At 39.4% G+C, this 15,687-nt stretch overlaps 1 protein-coding gene across 1 annotated transcript in view; it reads right to left on the reverse strand.

Annotated features, from left to right (window-relative positions):
• LOC122560427 (uncharacterized) overlaps positions 1–15,687 on the reverse strand; it is a 217,752-nt gene that overhangs the window by 83,065 nt on the left and 119,000 nt on the right. Inside the window, exons 51-56 of the mRNA XM_087998070.1 lie at positions 12,098–12,225; positions 7,450–7,583; positions 5,711–5,805; positions 4,570–4,729; positions 4,276–4,303; positions 1,907–1,988 (exon numbers count right to left, since the gene is read on the reverse strand). Of these exons, the coding sequence (XP_087854196.1) occupies positions 1,907–1,988; positions 4,276–4,303; positions 4,570–4,729; positions 5,711–5,805; positions 7,450–7,583; positions 12,098–12,225 (627 nt within the window). The remainder of the gene's footprint in view (positions 1–1,906; positions 1,989–4,275; positions 4,304–4,569; positions 4,730–5,710; positions 5,806–7,449; positions 7,584–12,097; positions 12,226–15,687) is intronic.

Raw genomic sequence — 15,687 nt, forward strand, 5'->3', positions numbered from 1 at the left:
GTAATCAGATATGAAAATTGAGATGGATTGAGGCATTACATCACAAAAAACAAAATTCTTGATTGGATCCAGCAGTGGCTACAAGGACTGACATCGTTCAAGGACAAAGCTCACTACCTTCTCAAGGGCAATAAGGGCTTTGATAACCAACCACTGCCAATTCCATGATCAAACTTTATAAGAAAAAATTAACAAGTGAACATTAAAAAAAAAGTACTGCTTTATCTACAGTTCATTGAACCTTCTATTTTCTCCTCAAAATAACAGCCTTCATTTTGAGAATTCAGTCAATTCTTGAAATCTGAACATGTTCCAGAATGTAATGGAACACCATAAATTCACTGGGGTTGAAAGTCATTGCCATTTCCAAAGTCTTTCCATTGTAGGTCTAACAGGCTTGTAGTAATAGGGCCACAGACTAATTGAGTACCCAGCTACAATGAATCCTGACATTGCCTGGTGTTTCCTGTGGTCTTTGTTCAGTTCAAGCCTGATGACTTATGCAGATGACAATGGTTTAAGGAGGAACTTCAATCGCTGTGATTTGTAGCTCCTATCTTTGAAGGATCTGGCAAATACCAGATAGTTAGTTTGGCAATTAACATGACAAATCAAGGGACAACTTGTAGAGCACAAGGATGGTATTATAGCCTAACCCTAACTGTGAATGGCGACTTGGACCCTTTTAAAAGAATATTGAAAAGATTCACCTTTTCTTCCTTTCTGATGAAGTTCAACATTTTCCATCCTAAAACTGACTGCAATAGAACAGCCTTCCACTCTCGAAATGTTGGAAACCAGTACTGCCAACATATTATAAATGCTGGTTTCTGTCAGTATCAACTCAGATACCTTGGCTAGATTGTCACCAAGAACCCACTCATCCTGTGTTATTCTACTTATCATTTATTAAAACGAACATTCATGGTAACAGCACATTAATAGTACATTAATGGAGTCATTAGCAGGGTCCTATAATCTATACAAGGGGTTGTCAATTCAACAGATATCATACTGTGATAATATTATGGCTTTAAGACGTGTATTTTGTCCTGTCTTTTTTAACAAAGCAAGTTGAGACAGAGGTCCAGAATGCTCAGAGTCAATAAAGTGAGGCCTTGGGGCTTTCTTTAAAGATGGATGAATAGAAGCAACCTGAATGGGTAGAGAAAGAGGATTTTTAGTTTTAGCTTTCTAGAGTTGTTGGGAGTTTGAAGATGGATGTGGAAGCTTTTATTCCTCTCTCTGTTAGAGCTAACAGCTGGAGATTGTCTTCCTGCTGCTAGAATTGCATGTGAGACAATCTATTTTACTGACTTTGCCTTTGCCAAGGGTGTGCTTATGGGATGTTACTATCTTGGAAGTTAATTGTGATTGTTAATATATATATTGTGTATAGCATTTCTATAGAGTCATAGTTAAGGCAATTATTTTCTTTTATTTTTATTTTGTCTGTATTTTAATTAGAGTTCATGAATAAAGTGTGTTTTGTTTTAAACCTAGTAGTTGTCCAATTAAGTTGCATCTGGAACACAACACCTTACACTTACTTTTAAAATAAGCAAAAATTAGGGTCTAGACTATCTTCTTAATATATTTTGAAGGGGTTTGGTCTGGTCCATAACCCATGCTAATAATGAAACAGGGCTTATTATTTCAATATCGGCACTAAAGTTGTTGCATCAAAATTCAACAGATCATTCTTTTTTACTTAATCATCTCGAAATTGTTGATCACGCTCAAGAACAAATTTATGAATGAATGAAAGACAGCTCACCCTGCCTTTCTGTGTGCATTATTTTTAAACACTGTTAACCCACTACCTTTAACTCATGTCCTTCACAAATTGAAATACATATCCAGATCCTACATTTCCATCTGAACTCTGAATTATGACACATCTTACCTGAGAGCATGCATATTCTACAATGTTAAAATTGCAGATTTGATTCCGTTTAACTTCAATCAGGAAATTATTGACAGCCGAACTATAAGGAGAAAATTAAAAGGATAAACTGAGACTTTTTTTAAAAAACACTACCTCAGAAGTAAAAAGTCTGAACATCTCATTAACAGAATTTCAAGTGAAATGTAGGGATTCCATCTTCAAATAGCTATTTGCATTGTCAGCTCTTTTGGATAAAGTTAAAAATCACACAACACCAGGTTATAGTCCAACAGGTTTATTTAGAAGTAAAAGCTTTTGAAGCACTGTTCCTTTGTGATTAATGAATCGAAACCTACAACTCATTCTACGTGATTAAAGACTTAACAGCAATCTAGGTTTGTTGAAAACATTGTATCAGTTTATAACACTGATTTTTTTACTATAAATTCTGTGTCCTATGACTAGCTACCTGACAAAATAGCAGTGCTCAAAAAGCTAGTACTTCCAAATAAACCTATTGGACAATAACCTGGTGTTGTGTGATTTTTAACTTAGTCCACCTCAGTCCAATACCGGCTCCTCCACATCATAGCTCTTTAGGAGAGAAAGTTCTCCGTGGATACTTGAAGATAAATGATGTTAGGCTCCAGTTTCAGTGACAAAACTTTATTTGATTGGAGCATACGTCGTGGCATATCTGAACAGTGCTATTCTCACTATACCAGTGATTAAGTTACATGAAAATATTTGCACAATTACTATTTTATCTATATCCACAATGACAATCTTTCTGGTACAGTTTTAGTGGCATTATTTTGGCCAATTGCATGGATTGTTCTACAGTGTTGAGGTAGTTGATTTATGACAGCCACTAGACTCTTTTCATTTTGAATCAATATGAGTCATTGAGGACCAAATCAGAAATTGCTGGAAAAGCTCAGCAGGTCTGGTAGCATCTGTGGAGAGAAATTAGAGTTAACATTTCGGGTCAAGTGACCCTTCCTCAGAACCAAATAGTAGCTAGGAAATGTCAGTTTATATGCAGAAGATAGGGTGGGGAAAGGGGATGAGGAGTAAATGATAGGTGGGGATAGAGCCCAAAGAGAGAGAAGAACAGTCAGACAGACAAAGGGGTGGATAATGATCTGGCTAGGAGAGTGAATAGCTATTAAGGGATACTGTCAGTGGCTAATAATGGGTCATGTGTAATAGCAGACTATATGACAACAAGGCCTTGTGTGTGCGGATTGGGGTAAGGACATGGAAGAGCTGAAACCCTAAAGTTATTGAACTCGATATTGAGTCCTCAAGCAGAAAAGGAGTTGTTGTTCTTCCACCTTGCACTGAGCTTCACTGGAGCACTGCAGTAAGCCTGAGACAGAGATGTAAGCCTGAGTGAGAGATGTTGGCCAGAGGACAGGGTAGTGGAAGGCAACTGGAAGCTTTTTGCAGACAGAGTGTAGGTGTTCAGCGAAGCGGTCACCCAGTCTATGCTTCATTTCCACAATGTAGAGGGGGCCACATTGTGAGCAGCAAATGCAGTAGTGTAGACTGTGTGAAGTGCAGGTAAAGCGCTTGCTCCACCTGGAAGGTGTATCTGTAGTCCTGGATAGTGAGGAGGGAAGAAGTAAACAGGACAGGTAAAAGAGTCATAAGAGTAGTAGAGATGTACTGCATGGAAACACACCCTTCGGTCCAACTCGTCCATGCTGACCAGATATTCTAAATTAATCCAGTTCCATTTACCAGCACTTGACACATATCCCTCTAAACTCTTCCTATTCATATACCCATCCAGATGTCTTTTAAATGCTGTAATTTTACCAGCCTCCACCAATTCCTCTGGCAGGTCATTCCATACACGCACGACCCTCTGCGCGAAAAAGTTGTCCCTTAGGTCCCTTTTAAATTTTTCCCCTCTTACCCTAAATCTATGCCCCCACCCCAGGGAAAAGACATTGTATATTTACCCAATCCATGCCCCTCATGATTTTATAAACCTCTATAAAGTATTACACCTTCTGCAGTTGCAGGTATTAGTCATTCAGGACATGTTGGTAGCTTTTGTTAGCACTTGAGTTACCCTAATATAATACTAATCTGCTTCATTGAAAATAAATATGTTCCTTCAGTTTAAGCTCACAGGCAGAGATTGAACAGTCCACAATTTGTGACCACAAAATGTACCTGTGCACATACTCTACCAGCACAAGAGGAGCTAACTTATAAAAAGATACTTAAAAAATGGTGAATATTTAGGAATTTAATGTTGACCAAATTTTTCTCACAAATTATATGCCAAACATCTTCTCATTGGGAATCACTAGCAAACGCATTGACAGTGGGATCGCTGTCTTAGAAGTAAAATAAATTGCCTTAGCGCTTACCTGTCTTTGTCAGCACAGAAAATTGATTCTAAAATATAAAAGAAAACAAAAATGAGATATGCATACTTGTGCTGCTGGAATAAACTGGAAAGATCAAGACATAAAAATAAACAACTGCACTTAGACTAGAAATAATTAAAACAGATTATTTAGGAAAATCTAATAATCATAAAAGAGCATGCAGTCATGTTATTCAAAATAACTTAGAAGCCAAACCTTCACTAATTATTATGGATTGGGATCCCACAGAATATATGTCTATAGTACTTCCTTTTTGTTAAGTAAGACACATACCAAGGGTAGGATCTGGAATTCCTCCAGTCAAACCCAGTTTCTGGACTTCAGATTGTAAGTGTGAGTTCACCCAGACCCTCACTACAGTTTCATTGATTCCACGTTGAAGAGCTGGAAGATTATATCCAAGCAAGTCGATCAGATTCTGGGCACTCAAATTCTGAAATAAGAAAAGTAAACACCTCATTAAAATCAGTCTCCTGATGATAATGTGCAATTGCCATATCTTAGACTAATCTTTGTAAATTCAGCAAATATATTCAAAGGAATAAAATGTTTCCTGGATGCAAATAACAAGAGAATGGGACACTTTAACGTGACAACTGAAGCACGTCTACAAAAATGTCAATTAGCATCAGTTCCAAGTGACAATCTTATGCTATCTAGCAAATCTCCAAACTTGTGTACTGCACAATTTTCTTCGTGTGTTTTATCAGCATCTTCCAGAAATGGATTGTTGCTCTCAACTGGAAACGGGAGGCAACATTAAATTACCCACACAATAGAAATTAAATAGATCAGCAGTTAAAGTGTCTCGAGATAATTTTCCTCTCTGGAACTTCCAGCATCCCATTTTTACAATGTTATCCAACTCTCCTTTTGAATTCCCTTCCTAAAAACACTATCAGACTGTTTGCACCCAAACAACTATAGCCGTTCAAGAAAACCGCTCAGCACTACCTTCTCAAGGCTAATTAGGAATGAACAATAAATGCTGGCTTAGTCAGCAACACTCAGATCCCATTAATGAATAAATAAACCAAAAGGTCCCAATCATATTAATGGAACCCAATTGCAATTATATTTAAGGCCTGGCGAGAGAAGGACAATGAGTTTTCTATCCAGTCAATCCTACAACAGAAGAGGATCAAATCCAGAAGAGGTTAGGAAAGATGCTGATTTTCACTTGGGCACCTTCACCGACCCAGTTTCCAGCATCTCAGTCCCATCACCTAGCTGTGTCAACTATTACTTACTTCCCTCCAAATCTGGCAGAATGGTTAAAATCAGATGGAACTCACAGTGATATTGTCAGTCAGAGAATTAATTTGTCAACACATTTTCCCATAAAAATCTTGCCATTAGTTAAAATACTTTTCAAAACAACCTTGGCAATCAAATCTGAATCGGCAAACTATACCTTTACTTCCTGAGGATTCAGGCTTATGAAGGTTGCAAAATCCATATTGACTGAGTTATTTGCAAGTATCTCAAGATCATCCCGTGGGATACCACCTTAAGTAAAAGAAATACCATTCGTAAGAACATCAGAATGTGACATGAGCTGAAGAAAGCTATTCAGCCCCTTGGGCCTGCTCTACCATTCAATAAAATGAGGCCTGATCCGACTGTGGCTTCAATTCCACTCATAACACTTGCACACTAAAAATGTCTAACTCAGTCTTAATCATATGCAGTGAACCAGCTGACACTGCCCTCTGAGTTGACAAGTTGAATAAGTGGGCAATTGCGTGGAAGATGAGATATAACATGGATAAAATGTAAGGTTATCCACTTTAGTAGCAAAAGCAGGAAGTTAAATTATTATCTGATTGGTGATAGTTTAAGAAAGGCGGAGGTGTACTGAGATACACCAGTCACTAAGAACAAGCATACAGATGCAGTGGGCAATGAAGAAGGTAAATGGTATGTTCGTCTTCACAATGAGAAGGTTCAAATACACAGCAGGGATGCCTTGCTGAAACCACACCTGGAATACTGTGTACAATTCTGATCTCCTTATCTGAGGAAGGATATTCTGGTTATGGAGAGACTGCAACAAAGGCTTGCCAGACTGATTCTTTCAATGGCAGGACTGACGAATAAAGAAAGATTGGATCAGTTATGACTAAGTTCACCGGAGTTTAGAAGAATGAGGTGTGAGCTCATAGAAAGCTAAGGCATTCTAACAGGACTAGACAGGGTAAATGCAGAAAGGAAGGTCCCAATGACTGGGGAGTCCAAAACCAGGGGTCACAGTTTTCGAAGACAAGAAATACATTTAGGACCAATGAGGAGAAAATTCTTTATGCAGAGGATGGTGAGGCTGTGGAATTCGCTGCCACAGAATGTAGTTAAGGCAATACATGGAATGTTTTCAAGAAGGAGTTAGATACAGTTCTTATGACTAAATGAATCAAAGAGTTTGTGGAGAAAGCGGGAACAGGGTAGTGAATTGGACAATCAGCTATGGTTATATTGAATTGCAGAGCAGACTGGAAGGGCTGAATGGTCTACTCCTGCTGATTTTTTTTCCCATGTTCCAATGAAATCACTTGGAAATTGTGGGTTGCAAGCACCAGTGTCCTTGCTTCTGAGGCAGAATCTCTGTCCTACTCCACGACTTGATGGTCAAACAAGGTGCATTCATAACCAGACAAATAGGTTCAGTATTAACTTGCAAATATTTTCAACACAGCATTGGCAGGCAGGAAGAACAAGAGAGATTTCTGGCCAATGATGCGATGGAAAGTATTTGAAGAGTTTTTCATCACTATCCATAGTTCTAGACCATAAATGCATGTGAAAGCATATGTTGCCAAAGCAACTCTGATGCTTTGCAGGGCTGGGTGGCTCAGTTTAGATAGATAAGTAGATTAGATAGATCGATAAGCAAGATTTAGGTGATTTTTTAAAATTTGAAAATGCTATAAATAATCCCTATAGTTTAAGACAATGTCAATATTTGCAAAAAAACTGGAACTTGGACATTGACATTCTTGCCCAAAGGTATTGCATTATATGCTAATATTCACTTCAGGCAAATGACTACTTCTGGTACAACAGAGGAGAAAGGAATGTACCTAAGCATTACGAATTGATGTTGATTGTCATTTCTAAGTTTAAACTTGAATGACACACAAGCATGTGTTCATTTACCTATATATGGACTCAGCAGGTGAAAGTAAGGGATAGGATTGCTTTGCTGAGATCTCAATGCAGAGGATGCTTGATTGTACAGCAGATTTTTCTGTGACTGCATACATGTTGAGAGATCCAGTGCTCCTGCATCCCTGCAAAAGAACATTTACAGCATTAGACTTTATTCTAGGCTCACATGTTTTTAAGCCATGTTCCACATTAAATTCAAACACATTAAGGTACCACTTCCTAAGCAATGTATGGCAAATCAAGGATGACAGATTCAATACAATATATGCCATCCCACCAAATGCCTGCAAAATGGATACATTGATTGTCTGAAGAAGCTAAAACAAAACTGCCCAGAAAAGTGAATGCCCATTATAATTTGGATTAATAAACTTTCCACTCGGTTGAATTGAGGGATATAACGATGATGGTTTTGCTTCTTAAGATGCTTCGTTGCATTGATATTTATCAAGGAGAAAGACGTGGATGATGGTAAGATGAGAAAGGGGTTTGTTAATATTCTAAGGCATGTCACTACGAAGAAGGAGGAAGTATTGGTTATTTTGAAAACATTAAGATCGATATGCCTCCACGACATGATAGGGGAAGGGGCAAGGATTGTGGAGGCCTTAAAAGAAATCTTTGCATCACCTTTAGCCACAGGCCAGGCTTCAGAAGACAGGAGAATAGCCAATGTTCAAGAAAGGCAACAGGAAATTAAAGACTGATAAACCTTACATGAGCATAATTAGAATCCCTACAGTGTGAAAACAGGCCCTTCGGCCCAACAAATCCACACTGACCCTCTGAATAGTAACCCACCCAGACCCATTCCCCTACTCTATCATCCTATATTTATTCCTGACTAATGTCCCTAACCTACATATCCCTGAACACTATGGGCAATTTAGCATGGCCAATTCACCTGACCTGCACATCTTTGTACTGTGGGAGGAAACCAGAGCACACAGGAAACCCACACAGGATACTTGAGGCTGGAATCGAACCCAGAGGTCTCCGGTGCTGCGAGGCAACAATGCTAACTACTGAGCCACTATGCTGCCCCTAGTGATAGGGAAAATATTGGAAAAGATTCTCAGGACAGGGTTTACTTCTATTTGGAGAGGAACAGGCCTATTAGGATAGTCAGCATGGCTATATGCAGGGGAGGTCTTGTCTCACAAACTTGATTGAGGTTTGGAGGAAGTGACGAAGATGATTGACAAGGGTAGGGTAGTGGATGTTGTCTACATGGACTTTACTAAAGCATTTGACAAGGTCTCTCATGGTAAGCTGATCCAGAAAAGACTCCGGGGTGAGATGTGGTAAGTTGGATAGAAAATCAACTATGACATAGAAGATAGAGGGGTCGGGGTGCTTTTCTGACTGGAGGTCTGTGAATAAGGATGTTGCGCATGGATCAGTGCTGGAATCTCTGTTGTTTGTAATATATATAAATTATTGGGATGAAAATGTTAGTGGTCTGATGAGTAAGCCTGCAGATGACATGGAAATTAGTGTAGTTGTGGACAGTGAGGAAGGATATCAAAGGATACAGCAGTATTTAGCTCAGCTAGGAAGCTGAACAGAGAAATGGCAGATGCAGTTAAATTGGACAAGTGTGAGGTGATGCAAGAGGAAGGTACACAGTAAATGGCAGGACCCTTGGGAGTATTGATATCCAGAGAGAACTTGGGGTGCAAGTCCATAGCTCCCTGAAAGTAGCAACACAAGTGGAAAAGGTGTTAAAGGAGACATATGGCACACTTGTCAGTTGGGATATTAAGTTTAAAAGTTAGAAAGTCATGTTGCAACTGTTTAAGACTTTGGTCAGGCCACATTTGAAGTATTGTGCCCAGTTCTGGTCGCCACACTGTAGGAAGGATGTGGAGGACTTGGAGAAGGTGCAGAAGAGGTTTACCAGGATGTTGCCTGGTTTGGAGTGTATTACTGAAAAGGAGATATTGGACAATCTTAGATTGTTTTCTCTAGAGGGTTAGAGGCTGAGGAATGACTTCATAGAAGCATATAAAAGTATGAGCGGCCTGTATAGGATGGACAGTGAAGTTGCTTTCCCAAGGTGGAAAAGTCAAATACAAGGCAGCATAGGATTAAGGTGAGAGAGGAAAAGTTTAGTGGAGATGTGCAAGGAAAATGTTTTTTACATAGAGTCTGGTAAGTGCTTGGAACTCACTGCCAGGGAGGTTGAAGAAGCAGATATGATAACAAAGTTTAGGAATAATTCAGACAGATATATGAACAGGCAGACAATAGAGAGATACAGGCCAATGGGATTAGTTTGCAATAGTATCATGGTTGGCACAGTCATAGTGGGCCAAAGGGTATCCTGGACTGAATTGTTCTGTTTTATGTTTCTTTGTTCTAATACTCAACACTATCAATGTGACTTGCAAACTGCAATTGTGAGAGGCATTTATTGTATAATATGTGGAGCAAGAATTGCATTCCAATGCAAAGGCAGTACGGGCACTGCAACGTGCTGTTGTAAGGAGAAAACGAAATTGTCAAATCTGGATACCCCTTCAGGCAATTACTTGATGCTATTTTTGGGGAACTTAAAATGACCCATTTATCCCAACTCTCTGTTTCCTGTTCATTAGACAACCTTTGCTCATATATAACTGCAATAATATTTATCTTATGCAGAAACATTTTATGAGGAACTTGATCAAGAGTGTTTGGATTTCCAAAAGATATATCTACTGATGCCTTTTTATCCACCCTGCTCATTATGTCTCAGACAATTCTAATACATTTGTTAAACATGGCTTCACTTATATAAAACTATGTTGATTCTATCTGATTGTATTATAATTTTCTAAACAACCTGTAACAATTTGTTAGAATAACTGGTGTAATTTCTTTCTTTCTCCTCCCTTGAACATGGGTGTTACATTGCAGTTTTCCAAACTGCTGACTTCTTTCCAGAATCCCAGTAAGTTTGGAAAATTAAAATCAATTCATCCACTATGCCCTCAGCCACTTCCTTTTATTTCATAAGAAGCCCATCCCAATGGTACAACTCCCTCTTTACACTGTACTGGGTTTCAATTACATTCTCCATCTCAATCATGCATTCAACTTTCTGATCATATTTATTCAACACCAATTTGTTCATGGTTCAAGTGGTGACTCACAGACTGCATGTGGTTCTGCTTTTTAGTACCTGCTCCCTCAGTAGAGCCTCTTTCTTAGTCCTTCCTATGTCTTTGATACCTACATTTACCATGACAACTGGATCCTTCCGATTCCATTCTAGCCTCTTCAGACCTGAGGAGGTAACCTTATCTGTGGCAGTGGGCAGACAACACAACCTTCAGAATTCACGCTCTCAGCTGCAGAAAGCATGATCTGTCCATTCACCGTACTGGCACATTATCCCCTATGACACATCTATTTACTACTTCCACCTTGACTACCACATTGTGCTGTGGTCAGTTTGCATGCTCATCACCCTTACAATCTTTATTCTCATTCGCAAGAACATTGAACCTATTGGGAAACTGCAAGGGCTGAGACTCCGCTGTTATGAGCTTCTGGATGTCCCATTTACAATCACAATTCCTGTCCCTAGCTACAGGCCAAATCCGAAGTACCTGGTTAAGAGAGATGACTGTCTACTGGAACAAGGTGTCCAAGTAACTATGGTGCTCCCTGATGCACTGCAGTTTCTGCAACTCCAGCTCATCTACTGTGAGACGAAGTTCTTTGAACGGCAGTCAGTTGTGGTTGCCATGGAACACACTGGTGTTCACTATTACACACAAGCAACAACTGCCCTGCAGTCTTTATTGTGTTTCATTGAGCTAATTTAGTTGCAATCTGAGAAATTTCGCTCAACTGTTTATTGTAGTTATTCCAAGTGGCTTAACTGATTAAGTATGGATTTCAACTACTGCTCACATCTAGAGGATTAAATCTTTAATTTTCAGCAAACAATCACCGACCAGCTGACTTAATTAGAACCTTTGAACACTTAGTGGCTGAATAAGATTTATGTAAAGTAGAATCTTCTTCCAGTTCTACACCAAATTCCCAGGTTAGCACTTGTACCATGTCACACTCGGGCCTAGTCTCAAACTGTGCTTCCAGGCTCCTTATCTTCAAAAGCCTTCATGGCCTTGTAACTTATAAATTATTTCCAGTCCTACATCCTGTTTCTCATTTTCCATTCTTCTGGTTCAGATCAATTGTGAAATCTCCAAATAAATAATGCACATTGATGGAAATCAGAAATAAAAACAGAATATGCTGGAAAAACTCAGCAGTTCTGCCAGCATCTGTAGGGAGAGAAACCTTTCAAGTCCAATAAGTCTCTATTTCAGAATCTCTTCATCCAGTAATTGTAAGCTCCTCTCCACTTCACTCCACAATCAATGGTAGACTACTTGTCCTCTTATCCCAGTTCTTTCCCTAAACCTCTCCATTTTATCACATCATTTCCTCATCTTAAATGTTTTCTTAATATGCATTTTCTTGATCTAGTCTTTAATTATCACTTTAGTTCCCTCAAACCTCTGCTAGAGTTTGAACCCCAACTGTAAAATAGCTTGTACGATTGCATTCAATGAAATCTGTCCAATAAAATGGAAATAGTTGCTATCAGTAAATTTGCAAAAAAAAATGCAACACTTACGTTAAGTTTGAAATTGTTACCAACAGGCTTTCATTCAGAAGGCATAGGTTGGGCCCACCAATAGCTTGTACAGAAACTGCATTTAGAACTCCACCCAACTGAAGATATCTTTCAATGATGGCTTTCACCTATTGAAAGAAATTTTTAAAATTCAGAAGGCATATTACCAAAAAGATTATTAAGACAGCCAAGGACCAATACCGATCCAAACTAGACATCCAGACAGACACCCGGCGACTATGGCAAGGACTGAAAGACATTACAGGTTCTAAGAAGAGTCAGTGCAAGATAGCAGATGATGACACATTCCTCCCAGATCTCCTCAACACCTTCTATGCACGCTTTAAGTAGAATTTCAGTGGAGAGGTAACACTTATTCCAACAAATCCTGATGAACCTATCCCAACAGTCACTTCATCAGAGGTCAGATCAGTTTTCCTTCGTGTGAATCCAAGGAAAGCAATGGGACCAGATGGAGTACCAGGCCGTGCACTCAAAGCATGCACAGATCAACTGGCAGAGGTCTTCTCAGACATCTTCAACCTCTCCCTGAGCAGACACTGTCCCTGCCTGTTTCAAGAGGGCCAACATCATCCCTGTGCCTAAGGCGGCTCATGCAGCATGCCTCAATGACTATCGCCCAGTAGCCCTAACTTCGGTGGTCATGAAGTGATTTGAAAGGCTGGTCACATTAATCAACTCCAGCCTCCCCACTACTCTTGACCCACTCCAATTTAGCCAAAAGTGAAGACTGCAGATGCTGGAAACCAGAGTTTAGAGAGCTGGAAAATCGACATTTCGGGCAAAAGCCCTTCATCAGGAAGAGAGGCAGGAAGCCTCCAGAACCTCTAGATTTTCCAGCAACTCGGATGCTGTCTGACCTGCTGTGCTTTTCCAGCATCACTCTGATCTAAATCCACTCCAATTTGCCTATCAGACTAACAGATCCACATCAGATGCCATATCACTTGCTCTTCACTCCTCCTTAGAACATCTTGACACCAAAAACAGCTATGTAAGAATCCTACTCATTGAGTACAGTTCAGCCTTCAACACTATTATCTCTCGAGACTGATTACTATACTCAGACTAAGCTCCACTCTCTGCAACTGGATCCTCAGTTTCCTGACCCACATGCCACAGTCAGTGAAGACTGGGGACAATATTTCATCCTCACTAACACTCAACACTGGAGCCCCCAGGGGTGCGTACTCAGCCTCCTACTGTACTCATTGTATACCCATGACTGCGTTGCCAAATATCAGACTAACGCCATTTACAAGTTCGTTGATGTCACCATCATAGTCGGTTGAATCTCAGATGGCGACAAAACAGACTATAGACGGGAGGTGGAAGACCTGGAAAAATGGTGCACGAAGAACAACCTAGCTCTCAATGCCAGCAAAACCAAGGAACTCATTATTGACTTTCGGCGGGATGTTACTCATGCCCTCCTTATACATCAACAGCACAGAGGTGGAACGAGTGGAGTATGTCAAGCTCCACTCTATGCTACTTAACTCTGTGATCTGCCTGTATTGTTCGCAAGACAAAGCTTTTCACTGTGCCTCAGTACACGTGACAATAAATTCAGTTTAGATTCAATTCAATTCAATGTACATCATTTTTTAAGATTGTTGACCTTTCCCAATTATATATGTGAACAAGATTTCAATATATTCCTAAAATTGCATTTTGACTTCAATCTCAATAGAAGTGCTAGAGATGTAAATTGAAGAGATATCAATTTGCTGGCATTCCCACACTTTCGCAAAGTCAAGAACTAACTCATTTTGTTTAGAACTACACACTGACAGAGAAATTAATTCTTCAAAGCTCTGTTTGGGCTCGATTCAAATCCACGTCCAGAGATGAAAGACTTATACAAAATAAAAACAGGAATAGATCAGATGCTCTTTGAGATCACTCTGCTATTCAGTAAGATCACGACTGAACTTTCAAATGTGCTCCACTTTCCCCTCCTTTTCCCATTTGCATGTCTGGCTAAATGTTCTCGTCAGTGTTGCCTTAGTCTTAAAAGAAACCCTCAATGATTGAGCTTTCACAACCAAAAAGATCGAAAATTCCAAACATTCATAACCCTCTAATTGAAGAAATATTTCCTTATCTCATCCCTGAAGTGGCTGACCACCTAACCTAGCAAATTGAGGCTTTATAACTATGACAAAAAGCCTTTCAGCTTTTATCCTGTTAGGAGCTCCTGAAGAATTTTGTACAATTCCATGGAGCATTCTCATTTTTCATTTGCCTGAAACGTTGATTTTCCTGCTCATCGATGCTCCCTGACCTGCTGTGCTTTTCCAGCACGACACTCTCAACTCTAATCTCCAGCATCTGCAGTCCTCACTTTTGCCATCTTATTTCATTAGTCCATTCATGCCACAGAATAATAGAACATTTTTTTATGAATGAAAGTAAATCTTTCCTTAGATAAGAAGATCAAACTGTGCACATTACTCAAAATGTTGTTTCACAAAGCCCTATTTCACTGCTTGAAGCTTCCTTGTTCTTGTATCCCAGCCTCCTTACAACCTGTTTCTGCATTGCTTGCTATTTCAGTCTCTCACTGGGAGTTGGTTAGCTCAGTTGACTGAATAGTTGGATTATGTTGCAAAGTCATACCAATTGAATTGAACCCACACTGGCTGAAGTTACTATAAAGGACTCTGCTTCTCAACCGTTCCCCTTGCTGGAGGTATGGTGACGACCCTCAGGTTAAAAAACCACCAGTCATCCCCCTCTAAAGAGAGAGCAGTTCTCTCGTCTGGTAGGACTATAGCGACTTTACCTTTAGTCTCTCATTCTATTTTCTCCCTCATTATCAATTGGCCATTCTTTGTTGATTTTCAAAATGACCCTAAGTCTCCTGCCTACTACTTTCTCAAACAACACGATAAACACCTACCTGTAATACAATATAGTCTTAAAATGATGCTTATTGTTCCAGTGGGGTATTTACTGCTTAAGGGAATGTATATTCTCTTAGGAATCTGACTTTTTTTTCCTTTAAATAACTGCCACTGTTTTTCCATCACAATAGCTTTTAAATTTGTCACATCAGTCTACACGAACCAATTCACCTTTATTCCTGTGTAATAGGCTTTGAATTTACAAACCTAGTTTCAGATTTAACCATGTAACTCTCAAATGAAATTCTGTCAGATTATGAATCCTCTATCTCAGAGGATCTCTTATGATATAAGATCACAAATTAATCCAGTCTTATTGCACTATAGTTACAGTATGCAAAATACTCAAATCTCACTGCTTTATTGAGTACAGTAAAGTGCTATATTTCTTGGATTATCTCAATGAAGTGAAATGCTGGAGGTTATAACGAGTTTGCAAACTGAGTGCAAACTACAGCTTCGTTATTTTATTATTAACATTGATTTGGTAAACTTTAGAATTAATATCACAATAAAAGAACACTGACGCTGGCAAGGACCGAGTCCAGAAATTGCATATGGTTTACTTCTCCAGCAGATGGGCTGCTAGGCAGGAATGTCTCCTTTTCTGCATTCACCCAAGATTTCAGGGTCTTTACAGGGTCAAGAAGCTGTCCGCTA

Source organism: Chiloscyllium plagiosum, unplaced genomic scaffold, assembly GCF_037043375.1.
Source record: "Chiloscyllium plagiosum isolate Xiang-an unplaced genomic scaffold, Cpla_swu_hap1 HiC_scaffold_20, whole genome shotgun sequence".
In the NCBI taxonomy this organism is placed as follows: Eukaryota; Metazoa; Chordata; class Chondrichthyes; order Orectolobiformes; family Hemiscylliidae; genus Chiloscyllium; species Chiloscyllium plagiosum.